The sequence below is a fragment of the Medicago sativa genome, chromosome 2 (genome assembly GCF_051527215.1).
Source record: "Medicago sativa cultivar Bolivia chromosome 2, Bolivia_mono, whole genome shotgun sequence".
In the NCBI taxonomy this organism is placed as follows: Eukaryota; Viridiplantae; Streptophyta; class Magnoliopsida; order Fabales; family Fabaceae; genus Medicago; species Medicago sativa.
Window position 1 is genome coordinate 34,636,631 of NC_140750.1, and position 26,961 is coordinate 34,663,591.

General features: G+C 33.0%; 2 protein-coding genes across 2 annotated transcripts; both read right to left on the reverse strand.

The window, feature by feature from the left end:
* Positions 1-4,894: 4,894 nt before the first annotated feature.
* On the reverse strand, positions 4,895-5,506 carry LOC146946490 (uncharacterized). The gene has a single exon (XM_085748233.1). It carries the CDS (start codon positions 5,504-5,506, stop codon positions 4,898-4,900), a length of 609 nt encoding a protein of 202 aa, XP_085604359.1. The 3' UTR covers positions 4,895-4,897.
* A 3,105-nt stretch (positions 5,507-8,611) lies between these two features.
* CCC1 (cation-chloride co-transporter 1) lies at positions 8,612-26,392 on the reverse strand. Its single transcript, XM_085744545.1, has 13 exons — positions 25,968-26,392; positions 24,763-24,912; positions 24,263-24,341; positions 22,132-22,223; positions 21,369-21,483; positions 18,920-19,020; positions 18,697-18,758; positions 16,770-16,997; positions 15,435-15,549; positions 12,826-13,020; positions 12,077-12,477; positions 11,454-11,615; positions 8,612-9,864 (listed from the first exon to the last, which is right to left on the reverse strand). The coding sequence occupies exons 1-13, from the start codon at positions 26,150-26,152 to the stop codon at positions 8,777-8,779; spliced, it is 2,973 nt and encodes a 990-aa protein (XP_085600671.1). The 5' UTR covers positions 26,153-26,392; the 3' UTR covers positions 8,612-8,776.
* Between the last annotated feature and the right edge of the window lie 569 nt (positions 26,393-26,961).

Genomic DNA, 26,961 nt, shown 5'->3' on the forward strand with positions numbered 1-26,961 from the left:
TAAATATATGTATCAATCACAGTCACACCAAACTAATTTAAGAGAAAAATATTAAACCATAAGAAAAAGAAACATGTATGAACTTTTTCCAGTGAATAAGAAACATTCTAAGTTAATGAAATAAAATGCAATAACCTTACTCCTCCATTTTGCACCTTACTCCTCTACTTTACTAAGAGATCTACATGTACAAGAATGACCAAAACAACAAAAAGCATGATAAAGCCAAGAGCTCCAATAAAGGCAAACAAGATTCCATTCATTTTAAATGAGTAGCAGATGATAGTGAACCTTGATGCTTCAACCACCCATTTTGATAAGAGATATAAATGAGTAACACATATCATTAAGATAAAGGGCACCCTTAAAGCCAAAGACCGAACCAATGACACTATGTAGAAAATGTCATAGACAAAGCTCCCTATCAACAAAAAATTCCAGCAAATTGTTGGTAAGAGTTTAGTAGAGTCCTTCCCCAAGGTTAGTAATAAGGTCCCCGAGTTTATATAATCATCATTGAACATCAACCTCAATTTGACTTGAATCATACATATAATAACTGCAAAAATAGTGAGTTTCAGAGTGTTTTTCTTTGGAAGCATTTCTGATGAACAAAACTTTATAAATGTCTTCCATGAGGATGCACTTTTGCGAAGTCTTTTCACCACATTCATGCCATATTCCTTGTTTGCCTGTACATTTTAGAGATATTGATACATTGAAAATCACGTACTAAACATATCCTTTCTGGTTATAAAAGAATAACTAGTTGTATTGCATTACAAATTACATCACAAATATATGATAACTTTCTAAAGAAGCAAAACCAATCAAGTGGCCATGACTTACTTTGATAGAGTTTTGTGTTGATTCATTTTGATCACGGAGAATAAATTTTTCCTCCTTGTCACCCATTGTGACCAGCTCTTTGTCTCTCTTACCATCATATATGTTGATCTTATGGCAGGACAAAGTATTCATATTTTTTATTTACCTGTCATGAATTTGCTTAGAATTAGGTCATTTTGCTTCAAATGAATTAAGAAAGACATTGATCATAAATAAATCTCAAAAGTGTGTTTTCATTAATGGTAATCATAGTAAACCTTTAAGCCGATGACAGTCATAAAAATTACACGAAAATGTGGGTTTCTCATTATTAGCAAACGTGCTTTCCAGCTTCTCAACACTAGCAACAAAAAAATAAGGTTTTTTTTGTCAAGTAGTTTGTGCCTAGAAATTCACCTCATAAGGTGAATAAATGAGGAATGTGATGTTCGAACCCGAACTCTGCATATTACATTCAATATCCTACCAATTGAGTTATATCTACGGGACTGTTTAAGGGTTTTAAATTTAAGAAAATAACAAATTTAATTTTTAGACAAGTGGGGATGGACTCGGGGTGGGTATCGTTGTCTCCATTACCCATCCCATTTTCATCTTCTAAAATCGAATAAATCTCACAGTTTTGTTGTCATGTACATTCAAGTTGGTGTTGTGGTGTGGAAATAGTAAAGAGAGGAGAAAAATAATAGTTGAAAAAATAATTAAAGGACAAACAAATATAAGGGATAATTCCTTCAAAATAAAATATAATGGTTAATTTATAATTGTTCAAATTGGTCATGTAATATACGTGAATTCTGAAAAAATAACCTTGTAAAAAACATATTATAGCCCGGTAATTTGAGATTCTTCGTATATGTGCCCTCATCTTTTTTCTATAGGAACAAAGTCTGGAAAAGTAACCTAGATTTTGAATTTTTTTCCGTTTTTGCATACATGTTTAAGATGTTAAAATAGTTTTCCACATACATTTAGAATTTTCCAATAAAAGACAAATTAATTATGAATTTTTAAAGCGGCAAAAACTCAAAAAACTAAAAAACGGAAATCTAGACCTAAACATCAAATTTTGAGTTGATTGTTTGCAGAAACATCTATAAAAATAGATAAAAAAAAAGGGTCTTCAAAGTTTCATAGTATTTTGAAGAGGTCTCGATTTATTTTGATTTTTCAACAAAAACGTGCAAAATTGGAATTTTTTGAGTAAAACATATATATACTCACGGATCAAATTTTGTTCCTTAATTTTGTAGGCATGGTTAGAACATCAAAACTCTGACCAGAAAATTTAGTGGTTTTTAAATGAAAGACTAATTAATTATGGATTAATTCAAATTTGATTTCACTTCAAATATTCACAACAAAATTAACAATTAACATACTAACATTCTGTATAAAAAATTAACATGCTAATATTGACTATTAAAAAATATCCATGTTAGAATTCTTATATGAAAATCAGCGAAATAAAATGTATAGTAACAGATTCATACAAGCAAAAAATAGTATGCATACAAATACAAAGACAAAAGGGCAACGACTCAATGGAAGAAAAAATAGAGAATAAGGCATACCGGTATCGCAGCAATGTTCTAGGGTTTCTTTCTTGCACTGTGCCTTGCAAAAACTGTCGAGTATATTATTTATAGTGACAAACTATAATTTTAATTTAAGAAACAAATTTCCTACACAATCACATAATATTAGATCCCTTTTTATTTTAAAAACACACTTTTTTTTTGGTATACGGGGTTTGATCCCCGGACTTTTACATATATTATGCATTGTCCCTATCAGTTTAGCTAAGTTCACGAGGACATTTTTAAAACACACTACTTTAATGGGACAAATTCTAGTTTATTATTAAAAATATTTTGATTTGTTTGTAGGGGATTAAAAATATTATGCTGTTGTCAAAAAAAAATTGCTTAATTGCTCGAATAAAATATTATATATTTCCTTTGTAGTAAAATCAAATGTATTTTTAACAAGCACAAATAAAAAAAATAAACTCATTTATAACTTTATTTATTTTAATTCGTTTTTATATAACAAATCATAAAATCAACATCTACTTTTTTTTTTTTTTTGCAATTTGGTTTTTTCGCACTCGTGCTTTAGGTTCGTTGAATTGTGCATGTGGTGGTTGTTTGTTTAATACGGGTTTGGGTTTATTTGTAGGGTAGCTTCGGGATTTCATTATTATCTGGTTTGGTTTTCCTTTCATCGGGATCTGAAAGGGTGACTCTAATGGATATAGATTGATTCATGAATTAAATTTGGGGGGACCAAGTTGAAAGTATAATTTAGTAACAAAAAAATAATTTGTGCACAATATATACAAGATATTTAAGAAATTATAAGATATATTTAAAATTATAAGAAATTCCAGGGATATAAGAAAGATGAGTACATGCTTGCTGCTATAGAATAACAAGATTAAAGTGATTTTTTAATATGTAGCATAGAAAGAAAATGTGAAACAACGAAAATGCAAGCGTAGGAGGATGATGTCATGATCAAGGCATCATTGGTAGTGCGCAAATTTTAATTTGATATTTCTAAACAAAATTGCAATGAAGAATCATATATTGGAATTTTAGTTAAGGATTAATTAGGGTTCTTCCGTAAATTTCAGACAAAACCTCAATTTCTTTTAGTTGCTAAGGATTCGAGTTAAGTATTAGTGCAACTTAAGCCTATAAACATAGGTGTTTAATAGTGTGTTTGTTTTAGCGGTTAACTTGATGCTATAATGGTTTGAGGAGAAGCTTGTATTTCTAGCTTCATAAAATCATGGTAAAAAAGACATTGGGACGCAAGAATGTTAATTTAAAACGCCTAACCAAACAATAGCTAAGACCCAATATATTGAGTCAAAACAATGGACCATATGCAATATCATATAAATTTCACACACACACACATATAGAGAGAGCAAAAAAAAAAAATTGCATACTAGTCTAAAAAAATAAGTTCGGGGGGATTGTGACCTTTGATTGTCCTCCTTCTATCTTTGTCTTTGTTGATGGACCGTTATAAGTAGTAAGTATTTATAAAAATGCGCGTAATCAGCGTAATCAATGTCTTGGAAATCAAAATATTTGATTTTTTTAAATAATAATTGCTTATTTTGAAATGCTTAAGAGCGTCCGGGACACTCGTTAACGAGACTCTTTTAAACATATTAACATTTTTATATAAGTTTAAAAGACAAATATAGTTACTCTACTTCCTTCAAAAAAAAATATAGTTACTCTACCTTTTGTGCTTGATAAGGGTAATTTCTTAGATCCATTAACTTATATTTTCATGATAAAAAAAATATATTTCAAGTTGGGATTCACCACTGGAGCATATTCATTGAGTTATAATTCAATTTATTATTTTAATCAAATTATTTTAAGTAGAAAATAAATTGAAACATTTGATTGACCAAGAGAAGTTATTATCGGAGCCTTGAGACTTATACGAAGGAGTAGTATGGCAAGAGGATGTGGAGTGATGAATTTAGGGTTAGGGTTAAATGAATGGAAAATGGGAATTACAACTGGATTAAATTAAGGATGGAATCAACTGGACAGTGCTTAACTAATGTTAACCTATCAAACCTAACAAATATTAACCTGAATTGAGGTAGTGCCTAATTTAATTGCTAACTATTCTCAACAAACCTAACAAAAACAGATTTTATTAGCATAAGCAAAACAAACAAAAAAAAAATCAATGAACATCATTATTCCTAAAGACAGACACAACATTTAGATAAACTACACATCAATGAAAGGAACTCACAAAACCATGTACTTTGATCATAACCTTTGTGTGTGTCTATATATATATATATATATATAAATATTTGAATCAAATTCATAACAAAACATAAAATGGCTACGAAAAAAATCCATAAAAACATCTTAGAGTTACAAATTTAGAAAATCAAATAACCACACACCTTAAAAACTAAAGTAAAATCATGACAGGGAAAAAAAATCGTAAACCATCAAGCCATAAGTAAGCACACAGTACTGCCATATTTGCTCACCAATTAACGGACATTGAAGGGTCCCGAAGGATCAAGTTGTTGGCATAACTCAAAATAAGTCAAATAAAGAACTCTATTCTTGGCACCTGTTCGATGATGATTGTTGTACTTGCAAAAATACCTCAATTGTTCAAGCTTGCAACAACCGAGCATTTGTCCCAGCAACAGAAACAACCAATTGATATTCTTTTTCTTCTCGGCAATGACCGGTTTCACACTGTTTTCTTGATTGCAATGCGCACATCTTGGCAATCTTGGATTCATCAAAATCTTTGGTGCCCTATCATGCATGGTGTTCATGTTCGTAACCAAATATTGAGAGATTACATCGAATTTCGTCCGCAAATCGAACGATATTTGGAACTTTGTTTGGCAACTCTTGCATTGAACGTCGCCGGTGATGCTAAAGATTTTGTTTTGTAAGAGATGATTGAGGTTGTGGATTTTTGCTCGGCGATCGGTTGCCCATATGAAAGGGATAGGAATTGGTCCGCTACGTGGTGCACTTCGCCGGCGAGGAGGAATAGGAGTATGGTTAGCAGCCATATCTTGAGGTCGAGAAGGATTTGACGTCTCAGGGATGCCCTCGGATGGTGTTAGAGTGTTGTTCATCATTATCTTGGGTGGACAATTGTTAAAAATTTCAAGTGTGACTCTAGCATTAGTTGAAGCCTTAACTTTGATTAAAGGAGTTGGAAGAAAGTTAATTTTTTCTTAACTTTTGATAAATGTGAAGTTGAAATAATTTTTATATCGACTTACAATAATTAAAAAGATGTGCACAATATTTAGAAAATTGACAATTGTTTGTTATGAAAGAGAGAGTGCACAAAAAAATAGGAATTTGTTGGAGAAAAATATAATAATTGTTTGTTACGGGAGAAACATAACATATTAAATTTATTGGAAAGATAACGTGTGTGAAATAGGAATTTATTGGTGGATTAAAATGAGGGTATAATAGGAAGAAAATGTGAAAAATACACATCACTATTTTTGTGTTAATTTTCTAAAAAGACACTTAAAAAGGAACGGAGGGTGTAATTGGTAAATTAATTTTTAGTTTTTTTTTTGTTGACAAATTAGTTTTTAGTCTTTATCTATAACAAAATATAAAGGGAATATATGATTTCTTGTGAGCTGGATATTTTAATTATATCAATTTTATCTTTAAACAAATTTTTCTTTACAAAGGTTGTTACTGTTATTGACAAAAATAAGAATTTTTATTAAATTTGTTATATTGTTGGTCAAATATAAGCATAGTTTGTTACTATTTAAAAGTCACAAACATCTATACATATAATTTTAATCAAAATTTTATAAGAACACATTGTTTATATTATACATGTGTTAAAAAAACAGATAGACTGACACGAAATGTTTGTATGAATATTAGTGAATTATAAATTATCTATAACATAATAATATATAAAAGGTTAGGAGATTTAGTGCTGACTTTTTGATTGTTCTAATTATTATACTCTTCAATTAAATAATTTGTTTATTATTTATCTTTTTATAATATTTTTATATGGTTTTGATTAAAAAGTTTATAAAATTTCATGAAAAAAGGAACATTTTGGAATATTTCATGAAAAAGAATATATCTTACGAAAATTATTTAAGTGTGGTATTTCATAATAATAAGAACAATCTGGAATAATATCTTACTAAAAAAAGAGTAACAATAAAGGCAAATTTATTTTAATTTATATACGAAAATTATTTGTGGTATATGCTAAAAATCTATAATAAAATGTGCTAACATGGATATACAATTAAACATAATAGAAAAACAAACAAACGTCACTTTAATATATGTAACGTGTTCGTCCTTGCGTTATTAAATGTAATAATACTTAGTAGAATTCATATGGAATTTTTACAATAAAAAAGAAATACAATGTTGACTTTGTGATTAGAGTAAGAGAAGATAGTGACAAGGTGGTCTCAAGTTCAATTTCACCTTAATTATATAAACTAACAAAATTAACGATTAACATACTAATGAAAGAAGAAGAAAAAAAAATCCGATATATAAGCTTTTGCAGACAAGCACAAAAATTATGGTAACATACAAATAGAAAGACAAAAGCACAACAAATCAATCGAAGAAAAATTTGAGAAAAGGGTGTACCTGAGCAATGTTTTCTAGGTTTCTTTGTTTCACCTTGTGTCATGAACAATCTCTCGATTATATTATTATTTATAATCAAAAACTATAATTTTTATTTAAGAAACAAATTTATTTGAGAAAAAGGGTGCACCTCTAAAACGTTTTCTTGGTTTCTTTCTTTCACCTTGTGTCATGAACAATCTCTCGAGTATATTATTTATAGTCAGAAACTACAATTTTATTTAAGAAACAAATTTTCTACACAATCACATAATATTAGATTCATTTTTATTTTACATATATATGTTTTTGTTAATTGTTCAAATAAAATACTCGTATTATCTCTTTCTTTAGTAATAAAATTAAATATATCCTTAATGAGCACATAAAAAAAATATGGGTTAATTATGTTTCTAGTCCCTATAAAATAGCGACCTTGTAAGTTTAGTCCCTACTTAATTTTAATAGCATTTTTAGTCCCTATAAAAAAAATTTACTTATAATTTTAGTCCATGCTAAAACAAAGTTTGATTAATTATCCTTAAACTCTTAAATTTTTGAACGATTTTTTTGAGACAAGATTAGAACACTATGAAAGGTTCATTTACTAAAATTTAGAATTTTCTGACATGAAATGAATTAAATATGAATTTTTTAAAACGACAAAAGTTAAAGATAAAAAGTAATAAAATCTGGATGTAGAAATCAAATTTTGCAATAATTTTTTGCGGACGAACTTTTAGTAATGTTCTAAACATGTCTGCAAAAAATTGTTCAAAAATTTAAGAGTTTAAGCATAAATTAAACAAATTTGAATTGAGTAGGGACTAATATTCAGTGCAGAAAAACAAAATTAGGGACTAAAAATGCTATTAAAATTAAGTAGGGACTAAACTTACAAGGTCGCTATTTTATAGGGACTAGAAACATAATTAACCCAAAAAATATTAACCAATTTGAAAATAGCTCGATGGAATTTGGAAGATTCAAAGTGTACTCGTTGTGGCCAGTGCGAAGAAACAACGCTTCTGGTGCTTCAAGATTGTTTGATAGCGGTGAGTATTTTTGAACATTTTGTACAGCAAACATCTTGGACAACATTAGAATTTGTGTTGGGATGTTGTGGAACATACTCTTCAATTAGAGATGCTGCAAGCAATAAGAGTAGGATGATAGCTAATATGTATTGGACTGCTGCATCTTATGGATGATTTTCTATGCGTTATAAAGATGGTTAAAGGGTGGAATCAACAGGACAATGATCAGAGAATGGATGGGTTAACATTCTAGCAAATATGGCATGTTTTACTATTATGACAATGCTGGTCTATAATCAACCTCTCGAGGTTGTACATGCATATCGAGATGATTTGAGGGATGTTTTCTTCCCCAGCTTAGTTCCTTTTTAGTTTGTTCATTTGTTTGAGCTTAGGTCCCTCATTTGTACCAAAAAAATACATTTAACGTTTTGTTCTTTTTTAATATATTTCAAAATCTGTGTATGGCGTATAAGTTAAAGAGTCATATATGGTGTCGTATTTAAAAATGACCATATTGGAACATTAGTTCTCATCTGATAGGAAATAGTTACAACAAAGTCCAGAAAATGAATTTATAATTTCATATCTTTCTATAAAATCTGACGGATACAAAAGATCCTCTTCATCAAGAAAATTGGTACAAAGAATGAGCCTTGCATGTAAACTACAAAAATATAAACAGTGTGAGAGAAATTCGATTACTGTCCTAGAATCCACTTCAAGCTATGTGAATAGAGTTACAACATCTCTACGATATCCTCTTACAATCAAAATCCTTGGTACATTCTCCAGTAACAGATCCATATACTCCATATAGAAATATGCCGGGTGGCTCAATGGAGGGGGAGGAAGACTTACTAACACAACAGCAGCCATTCTTGAGTATCTCAAAATTATGGAATTGAGCTTAAGCGTTGTGTATAAAAACTTCTCAACTTGCTTCTCGTTCACAATCACCGGCTTACCATCTGCCATTAGAGGGGTACCTTCTCTCTCTGCTGTTGACTTCATTTGGGTTAAATAATCAACAATTCTTTGATTAGCACTGGTAAATGCGTCTAATGACTCGTCTTGTGGAGACCCACTATCCACTTGAACATCCCATTTCATTGTTATGACAAAGACTTCTGCTTGCATACGAAGATCGTAAAGGAACTTTTTAACATCAGCTTTTAGCCCCTCTGCATCTGCATCCTCTTCTGCAATACAGAAAACCTGAATCTTACAACTCTCGAAGCTCTCTTTGGTGAGAAGCAATTGAGAGAGAAGCAGCATGAGACCACCATCTCTTACAATCCAATACAAGTCAATTGTACCGTATTGCTTCTGGTACACATTTGGCCATTCATCGAGACCCTTCACTATAACTACTGCCTTGTTTGCAACAATGCAGTCATTAATTATACCAACAAAGGTGGCGGGGATATCTGTTAAGTTCTCCCGTCGCCAGATTTCTGGATAACGCATGACCACAATGTTCGGCTTGAGGTTGCCAAGGCCCATTGTCTGAACGATGCCACGGAAACCTTCAGACATGTTAGGAGCTACAACAATCTCGGCCACACCTTCACAATTCTTGTACTCGATGTACGTACTAAGTTGTTTACAAGCAGTCTTGGCATCTTCAGCACATTCATGGTAATCCCCGTCTAGTATAGAGACAAATATGGTCAGTCCTCGACCTTTCTTCTTCATACAGTTGGCGAAGTCCGCAAGTTTCGGATGACAGGGAACATTTTCTGGCAGTTTTCCCCAGGGTCGACAAAATACTAGCGGAATTGGATACCAATTCTTTGGGTGCACTTGATTTGCTACAAACATAAAACGAAACAAGTTACTAGAGCGAAATACACAGGTTAAAAAAAGGGTAGTCTGATGCGGTAAAATTCCAGCTATGCGTGATTGAAAACATCCCATTCATATGTTGATACTTCTAAAAGTTGACCACAGTACAATTTTATCCTAACTCCTCATATTCTTATTCTAGATGATATGATATTCTACGAACTATAGATGACAAAATAGAAGAGATAATCATGCAATATAAGAAAAGCAACAGCCATTTAAATTCAAAAATCTCAAGTACTACTACGATTCATGGTTGGAATTGCGCAGGAGTTACACATTGTTTCTGCCGAGCTACGCACGATAAAAGTTGAAGTAAGAAAAGTGGTACAGAAAAGCCAACGAATTGAAGACTTCTGCATCCCACGAGATGGGATAAACCAACCAGTTGGATTCTTCTCAAGTGCCAACTATGCAATTTCTCAACTTTTGCCAAATATTTTACAGAGACAAATTGTCTATATACTAAAATATTATATTCTTTCCTTTCACTTTTTTACTAAGCGAAACAAGCTCAGAGAAAACAAAGTTTCTCTCATTTTTTTCTCTTTAAATCCAAGTGTGAATCATCATTTTAGTTCTTGAAATTTGGAGGTCGGGAAATTTGGTCTAAAAAAATTACTAAATAGCAAATTAGACCCTGAAATTGAGGACCCTCGACCAATTAAGTCCATCTGTCAATTAATTCGGATAAATCTGAATCACTAAATAGAGATCAAGAGAAGCCCTAAACAAATTTCTTAAAACATGCTTTCAACTGAGCATGCTTTTAGCGTGTCAACTCAACATTTCTGATTCTGTTAAATGATGGAGGGACCGGATTGAATGGCGATGATCTTCAATTTCAAAGACTAATTTGCCATTTTGTAAATTTGAGGAACCAAATTGAATGATCCCTACAGTTTTGAGGACCAGAACGGTAATTCACCCATTTCTTCAACCCTGAGTGCAAGGTTAATAGGTAACACAACAGAAAAAGAAACTTGTATTGAATTAAAAGGTACAACTCCTTCAACAAGATGATAAATCCTCTCTTCATGAATTGATACCAGACTGCTAAAAAAGAAAATTATGAATGGAATGAAGCCAAGCTCCTAACAAGCAAGCAGTAATGGTAATTAAGAAAAAAAAATTATTAACCCTTGCTGAGAAGGAACATGTTTCCTTGCACGAACTAACCAAACCCAAACCACTCAACAAAATTCATGCATGCCTTTCACGCTACTTTCAGTTCCTTTATAACTACATCACCTCCTTTCCTCTTAATGGGTCTATCAATGTCAATGGACCGATCAATGGTGGTGAAATCACCTTAACCAACTCCAATGAAACCTCTTCTAAGCTAGCTGAGAAACGAACACAAGCAGACCAGAGTTATGTGTAACGTGTACTAATTTTGGTTTGTCACTCCAGGGAAGAGATCATCAAAAGTGGTTCAACCTAATCTATACTAGCCATCAAATCATATATCATTTCAAAATCAACAAAATTACCATATTTAGTGCCATATCATCTACTTGAGGCGCATAGATGACTGAATTTATAAGAGATATACCTCCTAGTGACCGAAGGCTGCGAAGTGCAAGTTGGAAGTAGGCACTTTTGAAACCGTCTCCCCAGTCTCCAGCCTTTCCTTTGATGCTCACATACTTATATATTAAGCTTGCTAGGGCCAAAGAAACCACAGTGAATGACCAAGAGATTAAGAACATGATCACTGCATTGCAAACAAGATACTGATCACCACAAAAATCAAGCTTTAAAATGAGACAGAAGCGGAAATAAGCATCCACCGAGTTATATGCATTTCTAGTTGTAGCTATTACACAACTATATTTGATTTGTACAGTTGCAATATCAGCTGTACACAACTCTTACCCCTTTTATAAACAAAAGGAAGACATAAAGTTGAATACTATAAACTGAACAAAGGGATTCTCACTACACCCGTGTTGCCTATAAATAAAATTGACAGTGGCATATATGGTGTTTGACCAATGGTGTCTTGAGAGCACTATTATCTCTCATTTTTAGTTTTATTTTAATTATTAACATATACAGAAGGATTTTCTTCTGTCCTTGTTGTCTTCCACATTTCACCAGATCAGATATAAAACAGGGAAATAAAGAAACAAGTGGATTGAATCTACGGAAAAAATGCCCAGGAAGGAAGCATACCTATGCAAAGTAATGCTCCTAGAAGCGACAAACTCCAATGATGAAATTTCCACCGAGGACGCCAACTAGGAGCATCTAATAGATCAAGAAGGAAGCAGGATAAGTTGACACCAGAATAACACAGAAGGAAAAACATGGTCACGGTTGGAGTGATAAGATCCAGATTCCCAATGACGACACACCCAATACATAGCAAAGCAGTGAAAAGGGTAGCAATATGTGGCTCGCTGCCATCTGCAACTTTAAAGTAGTTCAGAATAGGTAAAATATCATCATTGGCTATAGCTGCAAGCAGACGTGGGGCGCCGGTCAGGCTCTGAAGAGCAGCACCCATGGTTGAAAGAATAATCCCAATTTTAATTAATGAAGGTAAAGGCCACGCAATTGTAGCTGTAAGCAACCTGCATAAAACTCCAAATCAAAATAAAACCAGTTAATAGAAATCACATCAATATCCAAGATTATAAGTATATCCCCCACAAAAAAGAAAAACAAAAAAGAAACGCTAAATCTGTGGCTTAATACCAAGATCAATTATCCATTTGTTTGAATAGAAAACAAGGAACTTCCTGATACAGTTAATGCCAAACTAACCACTGAAGGGAAAACTAATGTGATAAAAGGGGTTTGTGCATTTGGTGAAACATAAGCAGTTTCTTTGGTGCACATTCAGAGGGAGTAGATATTCTGAGCTGATGCTTATATTATAAGAAAAAGCTACATAAAAAACTTTTGGACTAAAAAAGTACCTGTCAGTTAAAAGCTTATCTCTGGTGGCAACGGCGCCAAACAGTATGACAGAAATAAGATACATAAAAGAAGTTGAAAGAGTTGCAGATAAAGTTCCAACAGGAATAGATCGTTGAGTATCTCTCAGAGAAGATGATCGGTTAGAACCTGCCATTATTCCTGTCACTGCTGGGAAAAAGAGGCCCACCAAAGAACTGGTGGGGAAAAATATTAAAATTAAAAAATTGAAAAAGCATTTCAATATCACAAACTAGCCTTTACTGAAAAAATAATCCCCAACCCAAGGACAAGCATTAAATATGAGATAGTTTTAAATTATATAAATGCTAATATATTGTAAAGTTATGAAACTCATTCCCCAATTTTTTATCCCAAGGTTATCAAACTCGAGAGTATGGGTAAATTTGTGGAGCCCTAGTAAAACCAAAATCATAGATTTGATCCATAAACTCTTAAGTGATTACGTAATTCAAATACATTGTTTTAAAACATTCAGTAGCAAAATATGATCTAGTATAATTCATATTCTACTTCTAAACTCAAATATAAGCATAATTCAATACTTGATCCATTTCTTATATTTATACTTAGCAATTACGTAGTCTAGTAGTATTATTTAGCAAAACAGAACATAAATAATCATTTCAACATAAAGTAACTCCATGAATTATATATATATATACACACACACACACACACACACACACACACACATATATACACTACTCCAATTATAAAGAATATAGCCCCTTTTGGAAAAGATTTTGGGTTGGCTTTTTTGTTATTTCAATTATACCCTTAAACAAATTTTCATATAATAATGCTATATTGTTGGTGTTTTTAAAAAAGATAAGAATTTTTATTATATGTGTTATATTATTGGTGTCATTGAAAACGATAAATATGGTTTATTGAGTTTGTTACATTTGAAAGTCACATTAATATATATGTCTACTTATAATTTTAATATATATATATATATATATATATATATATATATATATATATATAATGTTGTTTGTAATTTACACGCAAATTTCTATAAAATATCGTTGATAATCTACACGCGTTAGCGCAATAAAAAGAGCGGAAAGACGGGCACGTGAGTGCCCATCTTTTCGCTAGTATATATAATAAAGGCAAACCGGTCAAAGCACCCAACAGCATCACCCAAAACTGTAAAAACTTTAGGCTAAAATGTATAAATCCAGATTCAAACTCACTAGTAGAATTGATAATTTACTGATTTCAGTTTACTTAAGTAATGTGCATCCCCTAAAAATAGAGTTCATTTATTTATATAACTCATCTTTGTGTTCTGAGATTGTAAAATAGAGGAGTTAACTCAAGAGTTTGACAATCATGCTCTCTCTGTGCACGATAATTAGAGTGACAAAAATGATTTACGTACATAAATGTTTGCCACTACCAGCTGGTGCCAAACCCTATGGAAAAGTTTCATAGCAACATGTACGGAATACAACACTCCATTGGAACTAACAAATACCCATTATAAGTCCATTTCAAAATTCTACTTTTTCCTTTGAAAGCATTATCCCTTGTGAAAATCAAATTAAATTGAATAAAATGGTACTAAAAGTCAACAATGGTGATTGGAAACTAATGAATGGCTATGTTAGTAACAACAGTATATGTTTAAAAACTGCAAATGGTCTTTTTGTTACATCAGCCATAATACACACACAAACACTCTCTGCCCCTATATGCCCCTGTTGAGAAAAACATTTGTCCCTAAATATAAGCCACAACTCAAATTACTAGATACATCTAAATATAAGCCTCAACTCAAATTACTAGATACATTTTGTTAAGGAGTCTCACATCGGATAAAAGATGGCCCACACCTCACAAACCGGTTTTGTGGGATTGTGTTAGGCCCAACCACAATTTCTAACATGGTATCAGAGCCTCCTCCAAGATCTGTTGGGCCACCTACTATCATGTTTCCGCTATTGGGTCACCCACAATTTATATCCACACTCCAAGCTCAATGGTGGTGGGCGTGAGTGGGTGTGTCAAAGAGTCCCACGTTGGATAAAAGATGGTAAAAGCCTCCAAGATCTGTCAGGCCACCTGCTATCAGGTTTCCGCTATTGGGCCACCTATTATTTATATCCACGCACCAAGCACAACACAATTTCTAAGGCATTTAATATATTTTTCGAAATATGTCCCTAATTAATACTACTGCGTGTCTTAAAATATAAAAAGTCATAATTAAATATATCCGTATATAAAAGAGTATTTTAGAAATATCTATACACAAAATAAACATATTAAATACACTGCCTATTTTTCGTAATATATGTGGAAATTACAAAGGGAACATATAAAAGGAGCGGAAGTAGGACAAATTTAGTCAAATAAAACTGTTATAACGTTTGCTATGATTCACCATATAGCACTTAGATCAATTGAAAGAAGTTGAAGGACTTTTGCCACAAATGACTCGCTGACAGGAAGTGAAATCCAAAGCACATCAATAATTAGGCTTCTTGCAAATATATTGTAAGACATAATCATATAAAGCATAAAAGAAGGATATGGGTACTACATTAGTTAAAGAGAAAAATCTACAAAGTCTTACTTGAAATTCCAGGTTACAGAACCATCAGGCTCTGGAATTCCAGCATCGTTAGTCTTTTGATAATCTGAACTCCAATTTTCTTTAAGAGTCTTAAAACTCAATCCAGTAATTCCTTCTGAAATAAATATGGCAGAGTGGATAAAAGGTAACGAATTAAAGAAATTCAATAGCACAAATCAGTATAACTTTAAAAAGAAAATTTATTTAATAAAAAACAAAGGGAAAAAAACTCAACAGTCAACAACATGAAGGGAGCAAGATCAATGTGAGCACAAAGCCCTAAAGAATTAGAACAAGTCAAATTTACAAGTCCAGCTAAGTAATTTTTCCCTATTTCTTGCCCAGATTTGATTCTGTTATCTGTCTATTGTAGACAGTATATCTTAACCTTCATACCACCACAGTACTATTGCCTTTTTTCTTCACTGATTGTTCTTCAATCACCCAAATAAAAACATAATCTGGCCATTGCTCTTATTTTCTAAGGGTCCCTCTAATATGGACCATCTCAAAAGTGGTCCAACAGTAGAACCTGAATTTTTACTAGATATAACAAGGTCAGTTTTTCACAAACACTTCAAATTTGCTATATGTATTCTGTGTACTCCTTAAACCTGCGAGGTCAAGGAAACTCCCCTGGTCTTTTCCCAAGTCATCTAAATTTTGAGATCCACTAGCTTTTGCTCGCTATTGCGGAAAAAGAGGAAGCTCCAGTCAAATTGTAGCAAACAATGACATTTTCTTCACTATAAGATGGATATGATTAGGCGATTAAATAATTGGGTTTGCATTCGCATCATATGTATGGGTAATTTTTATACACATTTTCTTCCACATTTCCTAGATCTTGCAAAACAAAAACTTCAAGACCTGCAGTAGTTGGTTTCTTCTAACCAATGGGTCTGTTCTGTAGGTGGACCAAATCCATATTAGGGACACCCACTTTTTATAGACTTTTTGCAGCCAAACATTCAATTTCGTACAGTATTGCATATCTTAAGCGACGTACAAAAAATTTCCTTTAAACTAGAGTGACACTTTTTATCATAAAATTACAGCTGAACTATTCCTCCATTTCATTTCATATTTAAATGCTTCTGCAAGAATCCTCTGGTTGACACTCACCCGTCTCCCCTTTATTTTGTATAGGCTATAGAGTACAGTATATTTTGAAAATAAACTTATATTTGTTACACCTAAACATTAACCAAGTTTTACCAAACTAGGAAAGCTTGGAGAAAAAAAAAATGTCTATGTGTGAACTTGAGCCTATGATGAAGCCAAAGTATGGATAAACTAGCAAAAGGACAAGTTAACAATGAGAATAAAACAAACCTGTGGGATGATCCTCCTTTGCCAACAGAATTCCCAAATATATGCAGATGAGTGAGAATAAAACAGGTATGAGAAATGCAGGTGCAACCCGATTTATCATCTTCACTCCTCCGAATACAATAAAGCATAGCATAATAGTCACAACAATCCCATAAATTTGCAGGTCATGTGAACTTGGACTCTCTATCGGCTGTGCAATTGTGGTACCATTAACTTGTGTGATAGTCTCTGCACTTGCAATACATAAAAAATGAAGGAAAAAGAAATTTACACGATCAGTTTCCTACTTCAGCATACTGCTCATTTTTTTGTCAAAACACGCATAACAGTACAATTGTTTAGTATACTTCAACTCAATGCATAACAGTATACTTATTTGTCAAAAAGAAAATCAAACATGCAACGTCGACATAACCCAAAGAAAAAGGCTAAATACATTCTGCGGTCCTTTAAGTTAGATGTTTGTAACGTACACTTATACAAACTAAAAGGACTAACTTGTTACAAAAAACTTAAATGGCTAACTTGTTACAAACATCTAACTTGAAGGACTGAAAGATGTATATGACCAAAGCAAAAATATATGGTGTTTCCATTGATATTTAATATATATTAAATTGAATAGTGAATCTTTATATCCCCCTTTTTCGTGTTGATAAATGCAAAGGAATACAAGATAAGGCCATCCCAAGTTACCAACGTAAATGATCCCTGTTTTTGTATTTTTTTTGTTTATATTTTATAGGTGGAAATTTGAAAGTGGTATATAATTACATGTAGCCTTTTAAAAAAAAATCTGCCCCCTTAGTATCTTTTTCTGGTTCCGTCCCTGACCAGGGACAAATGTAATGACAAAAACATGTCAGTTTGATGGCTTTTATGCACATTTATCTGAAATCAAATAGAAAGAAAAAATTATTGTCTATGCATGGTTCAAGTATAGGAAGGTCTTCCATTTTGTATATAGCTGTTTATTTCCCTTTTTTTTTTTTGTATAGCTGATTTTGTATTTTTCGGTAATTATTCTTTGCTTTAATTTAGGATAGACATTTATAGTTTTTCCTTCTTCCAATTTGCTATCAGAGATTATCTTATATAAAGTATTGGGCCACCCACATCTGTACACGCTCCAAATGTCATTTTTGGAGGTGAAGGTGTTGTGTAGCAGTGTAGGAAACTCCAGCAGCCTTCATTGCAAGCACCTTGTGCTTCCTTCATTGTGGCCACCATGGGTCACTTTCATTGCAGCCTCCAACACAGTTATTGTTCTAGGCATGTGGTGTATGTTGAGATCCCACATTACTAGTGATATGACCAAATAAATAAGGCTTGAGGTCGAATTATGGCTATGAGTCCAAGACTCATGCTCAATATATTTTATCCTATTCTGAAAAACAGATTCTCCAATACTACTGAAGCCTCAAATCATGTTAACATATCAAAAAACAAAACTACAAAATTAAAAATATAAGATTTATTGGAAAGATAAAGTATACCATTTTATTCCACACACACGCGTACTAGTACAATAATTAGTATTTGCCAATCACGAATCAAGAAAAAATAGTAGCTTTTTTAAATTCTGGTAAGCTACAGTGTTATTGCGGCAACAGTCAACTCTCGACAACACTTCGTACCAGTGTATCGCAGAACAATAGCGATTTATTCAAATTCCGCTGCATTACAGCACCACTATAGCCACTATCTGACAACAATGACAATAATACAATTCCAAAAGAGTACACCATGGTTCTTAAGTTGACTTTTATTGCAGAATTAATTATTAGGAAAATTGAAGGAGACACATGTTTAAACATCAATATTCAGCAAATGAAAAATTACATGTAAGTATTAAAAATTTAAATAAAATATAAAAGACCACTTAATTCCACATTAAAAAACTGTCTTTAGATTCATTAGTCATTACCTCTAAAAATCCCAGCAGCTGGAACTGCTTTCAAAAATGTTTCTACAGCTCCCAATACATACCTAGAACCATAAATAACAAACAAGAAACTTCAGAATCCATTGCACAGTACCTATTAAGCTATGATGATGACACATAATTTGAAAACACTTTATTCATCATCTACCTAGCCTGATCTCCATTAAATGTTTAAAAAGAAAAAAGGTTCATTTTATGCACTTACAGAGCTCCAGCAACTGCGTTTCCGAGGAAAAAGCATAAACCAATACTAACTCCAACTTCTGGACCAAGCGCCCGGCCTATGAGATAGTATGGTCCACCACCCTAGAGAAGAACATACAAAAGAAAAAGATTTAACTATATTGATAAATGACATTAAGTGCATTTTACAATTTACTAAATTTTAGGAAAAATCAGAAGACCGTTTCTTTTTATAATGCTTTATCAGAAGGAAAAAAAACTTCTTATTACAAGATATTTTAAACGCGAAATAAAAAATTGTAAAACAGAAAGATAGAAAAAAAAAAACTGGAGGTATAGAATAAATAAAAATTCTCAAAGAACAAGCACAGAATTTTTGTATTACTTTTAAAATTTGAAGTTAAAAATTGTGCTTTTTCTGCGGCATATAGCATAATCAATAGCCTGGTTGTACACGGTTAACACTTCCAACAAAATAAACAGTCATCTCCAAACAGTTGCACTAAATGGCAGAAATTCCATTCAGACAAAACAATTGTTGGAAAAAGCAGCAGAAATCAATGCTCTTTCTTGATAGGAATCTTAGTTTTCCTTTCAAGGCCAAATTGAGTTATTCAGGGAATATAAGATAGAAGTAACCACTTGATTAACTTGAACCAGACAACGTGTACAACAAAAATTGTAGAAGCTCAGAGAGAGTATTCATTTTCTCAATTTCTGAAAATAGCAATTGTTGAGGAAAAGATGGTGGAATTGCGCCCAAGATGTGGGCATGTGAGAATATGACCAATAGAAGTCATCACAAGTCATACGAAGAGTTGATCACATGGAGGATAGCCCAATGGCTAGAGGCCCATGATGTACCGACCCATAAAATTCCATCTCATATCGTTCCGTCAATAGGATTAGGGTTATATTGGGGACTAACTTACACGGTCCACTCTCCTTTTTTTAACTATTGCTGATCATGATTCATGCTCGGGACATAACATATTCATGCTATTTGTCTTTGTAAACTTGTTTATTTATAAGCTTTTAAAACTTTCATACTATCAAAGAAATTTGACAATAAGAACTTCTTTGCAAGCTATGTTTTGAACCTACTATCAAAGGTTGACAATTACAAAACTGTGTGAAATCCAGCTATTCCTCCCAATTGCTGAATGAGGAAGATCTAAATCTAGAGAAAGTGAACAAGGCCTATTCAGTTTTAGGAGCAATAAGATCAGTTGCTCTCTTCGTGGTTGCAGTCTTTTTTGTTAACTTCAATTCTTCACTCGAGTATTCAGTTGAATCTACTTGTGGCAAATATGGGAGCAGAAACACAATTACTTCGAAACTTAGACTTACAAGAAGACTAGTCAGCTTCACACAGAGCTCATAAGTACAAATAAGACAAGAAAACGATCTCTTAATTCTTGCTTTGTAGAAAGGCATTACTAGATTTTTGCCTCTCTATTGACGATCTCATATCAGTCCATGAGTAACTCGATGTTGTTTCAGACTCGGAAGGCTACCCAGTTAGTCGAATGGTTAGGGAGTTGTAACTTAGTTAACCCTTTGTTATATCTTTAAAAACTTATTGTGTATAATGTATTTACACAGAATAAATGAAACTCGCTTTGTTCAGATCAGAAGCTTGATTCTCTCTTCAATTTTGTCCTTCATTTTCCGTCACATATATTTTCAATAATGAAAGACCACACGGAGCTCAAATCCAGGTGGGACTAAGCCACAGTCAATGGGTTTAGAGAGGATATTACTAGTCTAATTTTGGATCGCTATTTTGAGATTAGAAAGAGTGATTTTAAGATAAAATAATCTAGGGGGGGCCTTGGTGCAACGGTAAAGTTGTTGTCATGTGACTGAAAGGTTACGAGTTCAAGTCATGGAAACATCCTCTTGTGTAAAAAACAGGGTAAGGCTAGGTACAATGCACCAAATGGTGGGACCCCTTCCCGAACCCTGCGTATGTGGGAGCTTTGTGCACCGAGCTGCCCTTTTTTATAAGATAAAATAATCTAGAGAATATTTTTGTGTAAAACAATAACTAGTTTGTATTTGTACTCTCATCTATTACACTCAATAAAAACAAAATTGTGTCTCTGAAGCTACTAAAAATAGTTTCTGATTATAATCATATTTTGATTTTTTCTTTTAGATTTTAATTATTTCCAAAAACTGAAACTAATCATATTTTGATTTTTTCTTTTAGATTTTAATTATTTCCAAAAACTGAAACAAACGTTGAAAAAATCTTTACAAGTTATTATATCTTTGAAAAAAGTGATTTGTTAAATAAATAATCAGAAACAAACAGTCTCTATCCGGTGTGCCTAAGATTTAAACAAACATTAAATACTTAATCATTCCCTTCTCACAAATCAACTAGCTTCATAATGTAAGCTACTCATGACAGCAAACTCCTTTTTCATTCAAATTAACTATCAAATATAGTTTAAACAATTTACCTTCATGGCACCATTGGTTGCAATAGCACTCAGTGATATTGAAGTAAGGAACGTACAAGTGCCACACAAAGCAACAAGAATCAATGTCTCTCCTATGCCAGCCATACCAACAATCCTACAACAACGACAATTATTGAAGAAAAAAAAATCTAATTTTTGGCTACTTGACTTGTGATGAAGTAACAAAGTAATCCAAATCAATTCAATAAAAAAAAAAAGGAAACCTAAAATATTAAATAAAAAAAAATATTTAACTGCAGTATCAAGTAAAAAAATAGAAATAATCAACTGATGCTGGTTCTACTTGGTTTAATTAAGGTTACCTGCAAAACTCTGGTAATGAATATAACTTGCTTGGTCAAGTACATGATGTGTGACTTTACATAGTTAATATGCTATTTGGGGTCATATGTGTCAATGGTATTATATTATGTTTTGGATGCTATTAAAGATTTTTTAATTAAGTAGACTCTTATAACTCTAAGGATCTTGCCTAGACTTTCAAGTTTGACAACCTTGCCCGTGATTGACTGTTTTCTCAAAGCAGGTGACAGTTGTTGAATGAAGTAGTTCCTTCTGATCTTTTAAATGAATTCTTATAAAGTTGCATTCATGTACTATTACTAATTTATAAATTCAAAGGCTTGAGACTTTCATTTGAATTTTCAATACTACTCCTAAATATTCAAATATTTGGTTCCAAATAGCAATAAATGATCTAATATAATATTTGAGGGAAGATTTAAAGCAACATGCAAGTTACCAAGAGAAACGGATGTAGTAGATGATGCCCAAAATGCTTTGAACACACGGAATGAATACACCCATCATTGTACCTAGTTTGAGAGTTTCAGGCTGAAAAAATAAAATAAACATGACAAAAAAAAAAATAAATCAAAGTTACAATCAAAATGATCAAATGCAATACAACAGACAGATTACAACCACCATACATTTTTTGCATTCATAGAAAAAGATACAAAATTATGCCGAACTGTCAACATGAAACATGAATTGCACAGGTTCAAATTGTAGGAAATAAAAGCTCCAACAATGTAGAAGTATTTATTTCTAGGTAGTCAATCCCGGCGGGATCCCGGAGGAGCGGTGCAACTCGGTGAAAACCCGCGACGGGAATGTGAATCTGAGCCCACTTCTGGTTCGCGGCCGCTCCAGGTGGGAGATCGGGTTACCGGTTCGCGTGCTCTGGTTCCCGGGTTCCAGCTCCAAGAAAATCATGGTTTGCCCTTAAAATTTGAACCATTTGAATTAGGGTTTTTGCACAACCCTAACCCTTTTCTCTCTTCTCCTTTCCATTCTCTCTCTGTATCCACCGTTTTCAACCCTAAACCCTTTTCTCTCTTCTCCTTTCCATCATATTATTTATGTGTGTGGGGAAGAAGGAAGGCATATCAAGTGAGAAAAGATTGTTGTGAATCATGACCAGTGAATCAAGCATGTGTAGTTAGGATTATTATATTAAATCAGATAACGCAATGTGACTTCTATGAACGGTAATGCAAGTATGTCTAAGAAAAGGGCAATCAAATGCTATATAACTTCTGCCATCGTATGGTCTAGGGAAAGGTTGAACCATCGGGTAGGCAACCTTACATTGCATTTGCAACTTGCAAGAGGTTGATTGTACTACTCAAACCTACCTTCGTTGCACGGCAACAATTCAAATTAATTGAAATGGCTCGCCTTCACTAATATGAGTATCTCTTAGGTTTGTATACTGGGCATAACTCATCCTTACAAAGCCGGCTTGTAAGGTGAGGGTTGCCCATGCTTTACATACACTACACAGGCCATATCTCTATGCAATGTATGACTAAATCCACCCACCCCTTTCACACCCAACACTGAATTTCCAACACACCCGCTCACGCTCGGGACCAATGAACCTCAAGTGTGGACGATGCAGGAAGCCCAATGACAGATCGGGGATAGGCTATGATACCATCTTAGAATTTTGGATTGAGCCTAACTCATCATTACAAAACCAGCTAGTAAAGTGAGGGTTGTCTGTGCTTTATAAACACTACACAGGCCATATCTCTAGGCAATGTGGGACTAAATCCACCCCTTTGGCCCTTTCACACCCAACACAATAATGGTGTTGGAGGCTGCAATGAAGGCAACCCAAATGCCGCAATTAGGCAGCTAGGAGCAGACCGCAATGAAGGCAGAATTTTCAACATGAACTTTAATTATCCACACCATATATGCGTATCCCAATAGTCAAGATTTGCTACTCTAAATGAATACCCCCTGTTCATATTAACATGTGTCACGTGCATGTGTGTATGTAAATATAGCATATGGAAGACACAATTATCCATGAATCATTATCATAAAAGATTCATAATAGCTTTGCAACCCCCACCAAATAAAAATTATCTTTTTAAATATTTTTCCTTATAAAGAACTCTACCCCTGTCTCGAATATAAAAAATAAAAACATATATTTCCTGGTCCAAAGTATAAGCAAGTTTTAACTAGGTTTATCCTATCCAATGATATTTATTGTTACTAAAATACCTTTCAACTAATTTAGAATTTAAGATTCCAATAACTCTTATTTCAGTGAAACAAGTTCCCATGAAGGGCAATGTGGAGAATGCAATTATTTTCTTTTTTACATTTCGAAAATGAAGAGATTATTAACTAGTATTCGTAGTAAGGGTGATTAGTTTTTTTTGCTTGTATTTGAGACAGGAAATGCATAGAAACAGTAGACAATTTAGTGTGAGGCAGTGTTTGCTTCCAAATTTCTATTTCTTGTTTTAGTAAATTCAAACTATAAACGTATATATCACATTCACAATGACTGCACATAAATATGATACAATTAAATGGAGGTATAATTTGTACTTGAGAAATTACCATACCTTTGGCAGCCCAGCAGTAATTGTAATATCCTCACCATCTCTAGGACTAGATGGTTGTGCAGGTTGCTCACCAGTCATGCTGAGGAAGGGCAGGATACAGTCCATAAAAATTGTTTAGCATAGGAGAACCAAGAAAAAGGTTCTAAACTAAACCAAAATCAAATTCAACAAACAACATTGACATGAGGCATCCCTTCCAGTTAAAAAAACAATTCAAATAAGACCTGTCTGAGTTATTTCAGAAATCTCTTTTTCTTAAAACTACATATTTTTTTTACAATAATCAGATCTTCTAAACAAACAAAAACCTCAAAAAAAAATGTTGTTTAAATGTGTTTATTGAATATTAAAATTGTAAAAGTCGGAAAAAAAAAAAAAAACGTATCACTAGTGCAGAGTTTCAACACAACAAGAATAACAGCAATAGTTTGCAAACTTCAAACGACATCAAACAGCATTACAAGAATAGCGATTCAGAGTGTAGGTAGCAAGTGAAGTACCTTTTGAGACCAAGAATGTTGACAAGGGAATCAAAACCAAACAGTTCCAGTTTAGATTCTTGCTGGGGTCCATTAGGTTGAGATTGATGAGGAGAATCCCCATCTTTAGCATCTGAACTCCCATTCCCACTCTTACCTACATTAATTTTTCTAAAAACAATAAAACACCAATCAGTAAAACCATTCTCCAAAACTAACCCAAAATAATCAAATCAATTTATCACAAGCAACTACATTCAATTTGTCTTAATCAACAACAAAAACACTACTCAAAAAATACACTTCAGAATTTAAACCAAAAACAAAAATATCAAATTACAAGCTTCAATTCCTTCACAAAAACACAAGGTATAAACAAGTTTTAGTCCCTGCAATTCTAGTGTTTTTGGTTTTGATCTCTGTAAGTTTTTTGTGTTCAAATTCAGTCCCTGCAAATTTAAAAATTATTGTTTCTAGTCCCTGACATCATATGTGACCTAATCAAATCACACCATGTGGCTCATTAAGCTTACGTCAGCACTAAATGCAACAGTTTTTGAATTTGCATAGAGATTGAATCCAAACAACAACAACAAAAACTTACATGGACTAAGACTAAAAAATGCTATAATTGCAGGGACTAAAATCATATTTAAACCAACAAACAATATCAACATAAAACACTAGTAAAAATATACATTCTTCATGATAAACCAACAACAAAAATATGAAATTACTAGCTTATTATTCTCAGTAGCACCAGCACTTCTGATCGTAGGTGTGTCCAGTGTCTGACACATATAGTTACGTTTAATTATGCCATTCTCTTCAAATGTATTACCAATGTGCCAGTGTAAGTATCGTGTTCGGACACTGACTGACACGACACAAACACATGTGATTACATTTAATTATGTCATTCTCTTCAAATGTATTATCAATGTGCCGGTGTAAGTATCGTGTTCGGACATGACCGACACGACACAAACACATGTGATTACATTTATTGATGTCATTTATTAAAAAAATTATTACAAGTGTCTAAGTGTTCCATAGCATAATCACCATATCAACATAAACGCTAGAAAAATCACATTCTTCAAATAAACCAAAAACATCGAATCACTAGCTTCAATTCCTTCACAAAAATTCTATCACATTCATCAAATTTCGAATTAGAAAACCGAAAATCATCATCGAGAGAGATTCAAGGAGCGTGAATATACCTGAGATTAGTAGGTTGATCTGGAAACGCAGAAGAAGAAACGGAAGAAGAAGATCCAGGATCCATAGAAGACATCTCAAGAACAGCACGATCGTTAGCCAAAACGGGACGATATTTACGGCCGATCGGAGAACGAAAACCGTCGTCTCCGCCACCGCCGGCGCCTTCAATGTCACTGTCTCCCATTTCAGAGATCTGAATCGGAAACGGAGAATGAAACAAATCTGAATCACGAATCGGAATCAGAATCGGAAACGGAATGGGAGAGAATATTCAACTGAAAATTGAAATGGAACACGTTATAGATGAGGGAAGAAACATAGATAAACTTTGAAATATAGATGAACTTGTTTGAATGGGAATGTGAATATTGAATTGAAAAATGAAATGTGAGAAAGAAAGGGGAAGGAAAAGTAAGAAATGTATGAATGTTTCAAGGTTAAACAAAACTATTTTTAATAATAAAAAAAAAAAATGCAGTTTAATTCACGTATAGTAATTTCAATGAAAATTCCGTCTAAAAAAAAATTCAATGAAAAACAATTTTGCAAACATTTATTTTTTACATAAAATAAATGTCACATGATGTCTAGTCTCAGTTTTTTTTATTTCTTGCGTCAAAACATTCTGTGGCAATTTATTTATGAAAAATGCTAACAAGTACACCCTCCGATCACATATATAAGCAAAAAAAAAGACATCAATCTTTGGTCACAAATATAAGAAAAAAAAACCACAAGCACACTTTTTAAGACTACTATTCCTAATATACCCCTTGTTGAAAATCACACCTTTTCCCATGACACGTTTTCATTATGCTTTTACGTCTTCCCCTTGCTGTTGCGGTACATTTTCCCATAACACCCAATATTATATTAGACCATTTACAATGGTAATGTTTAATCTGACATTCAACACCAAAAAGCAGTCCAATGGTATGTTTAATGGTGTGTTGAATGTGGCATGGATGAGAGAGAGGTTGAATGCATTCAACA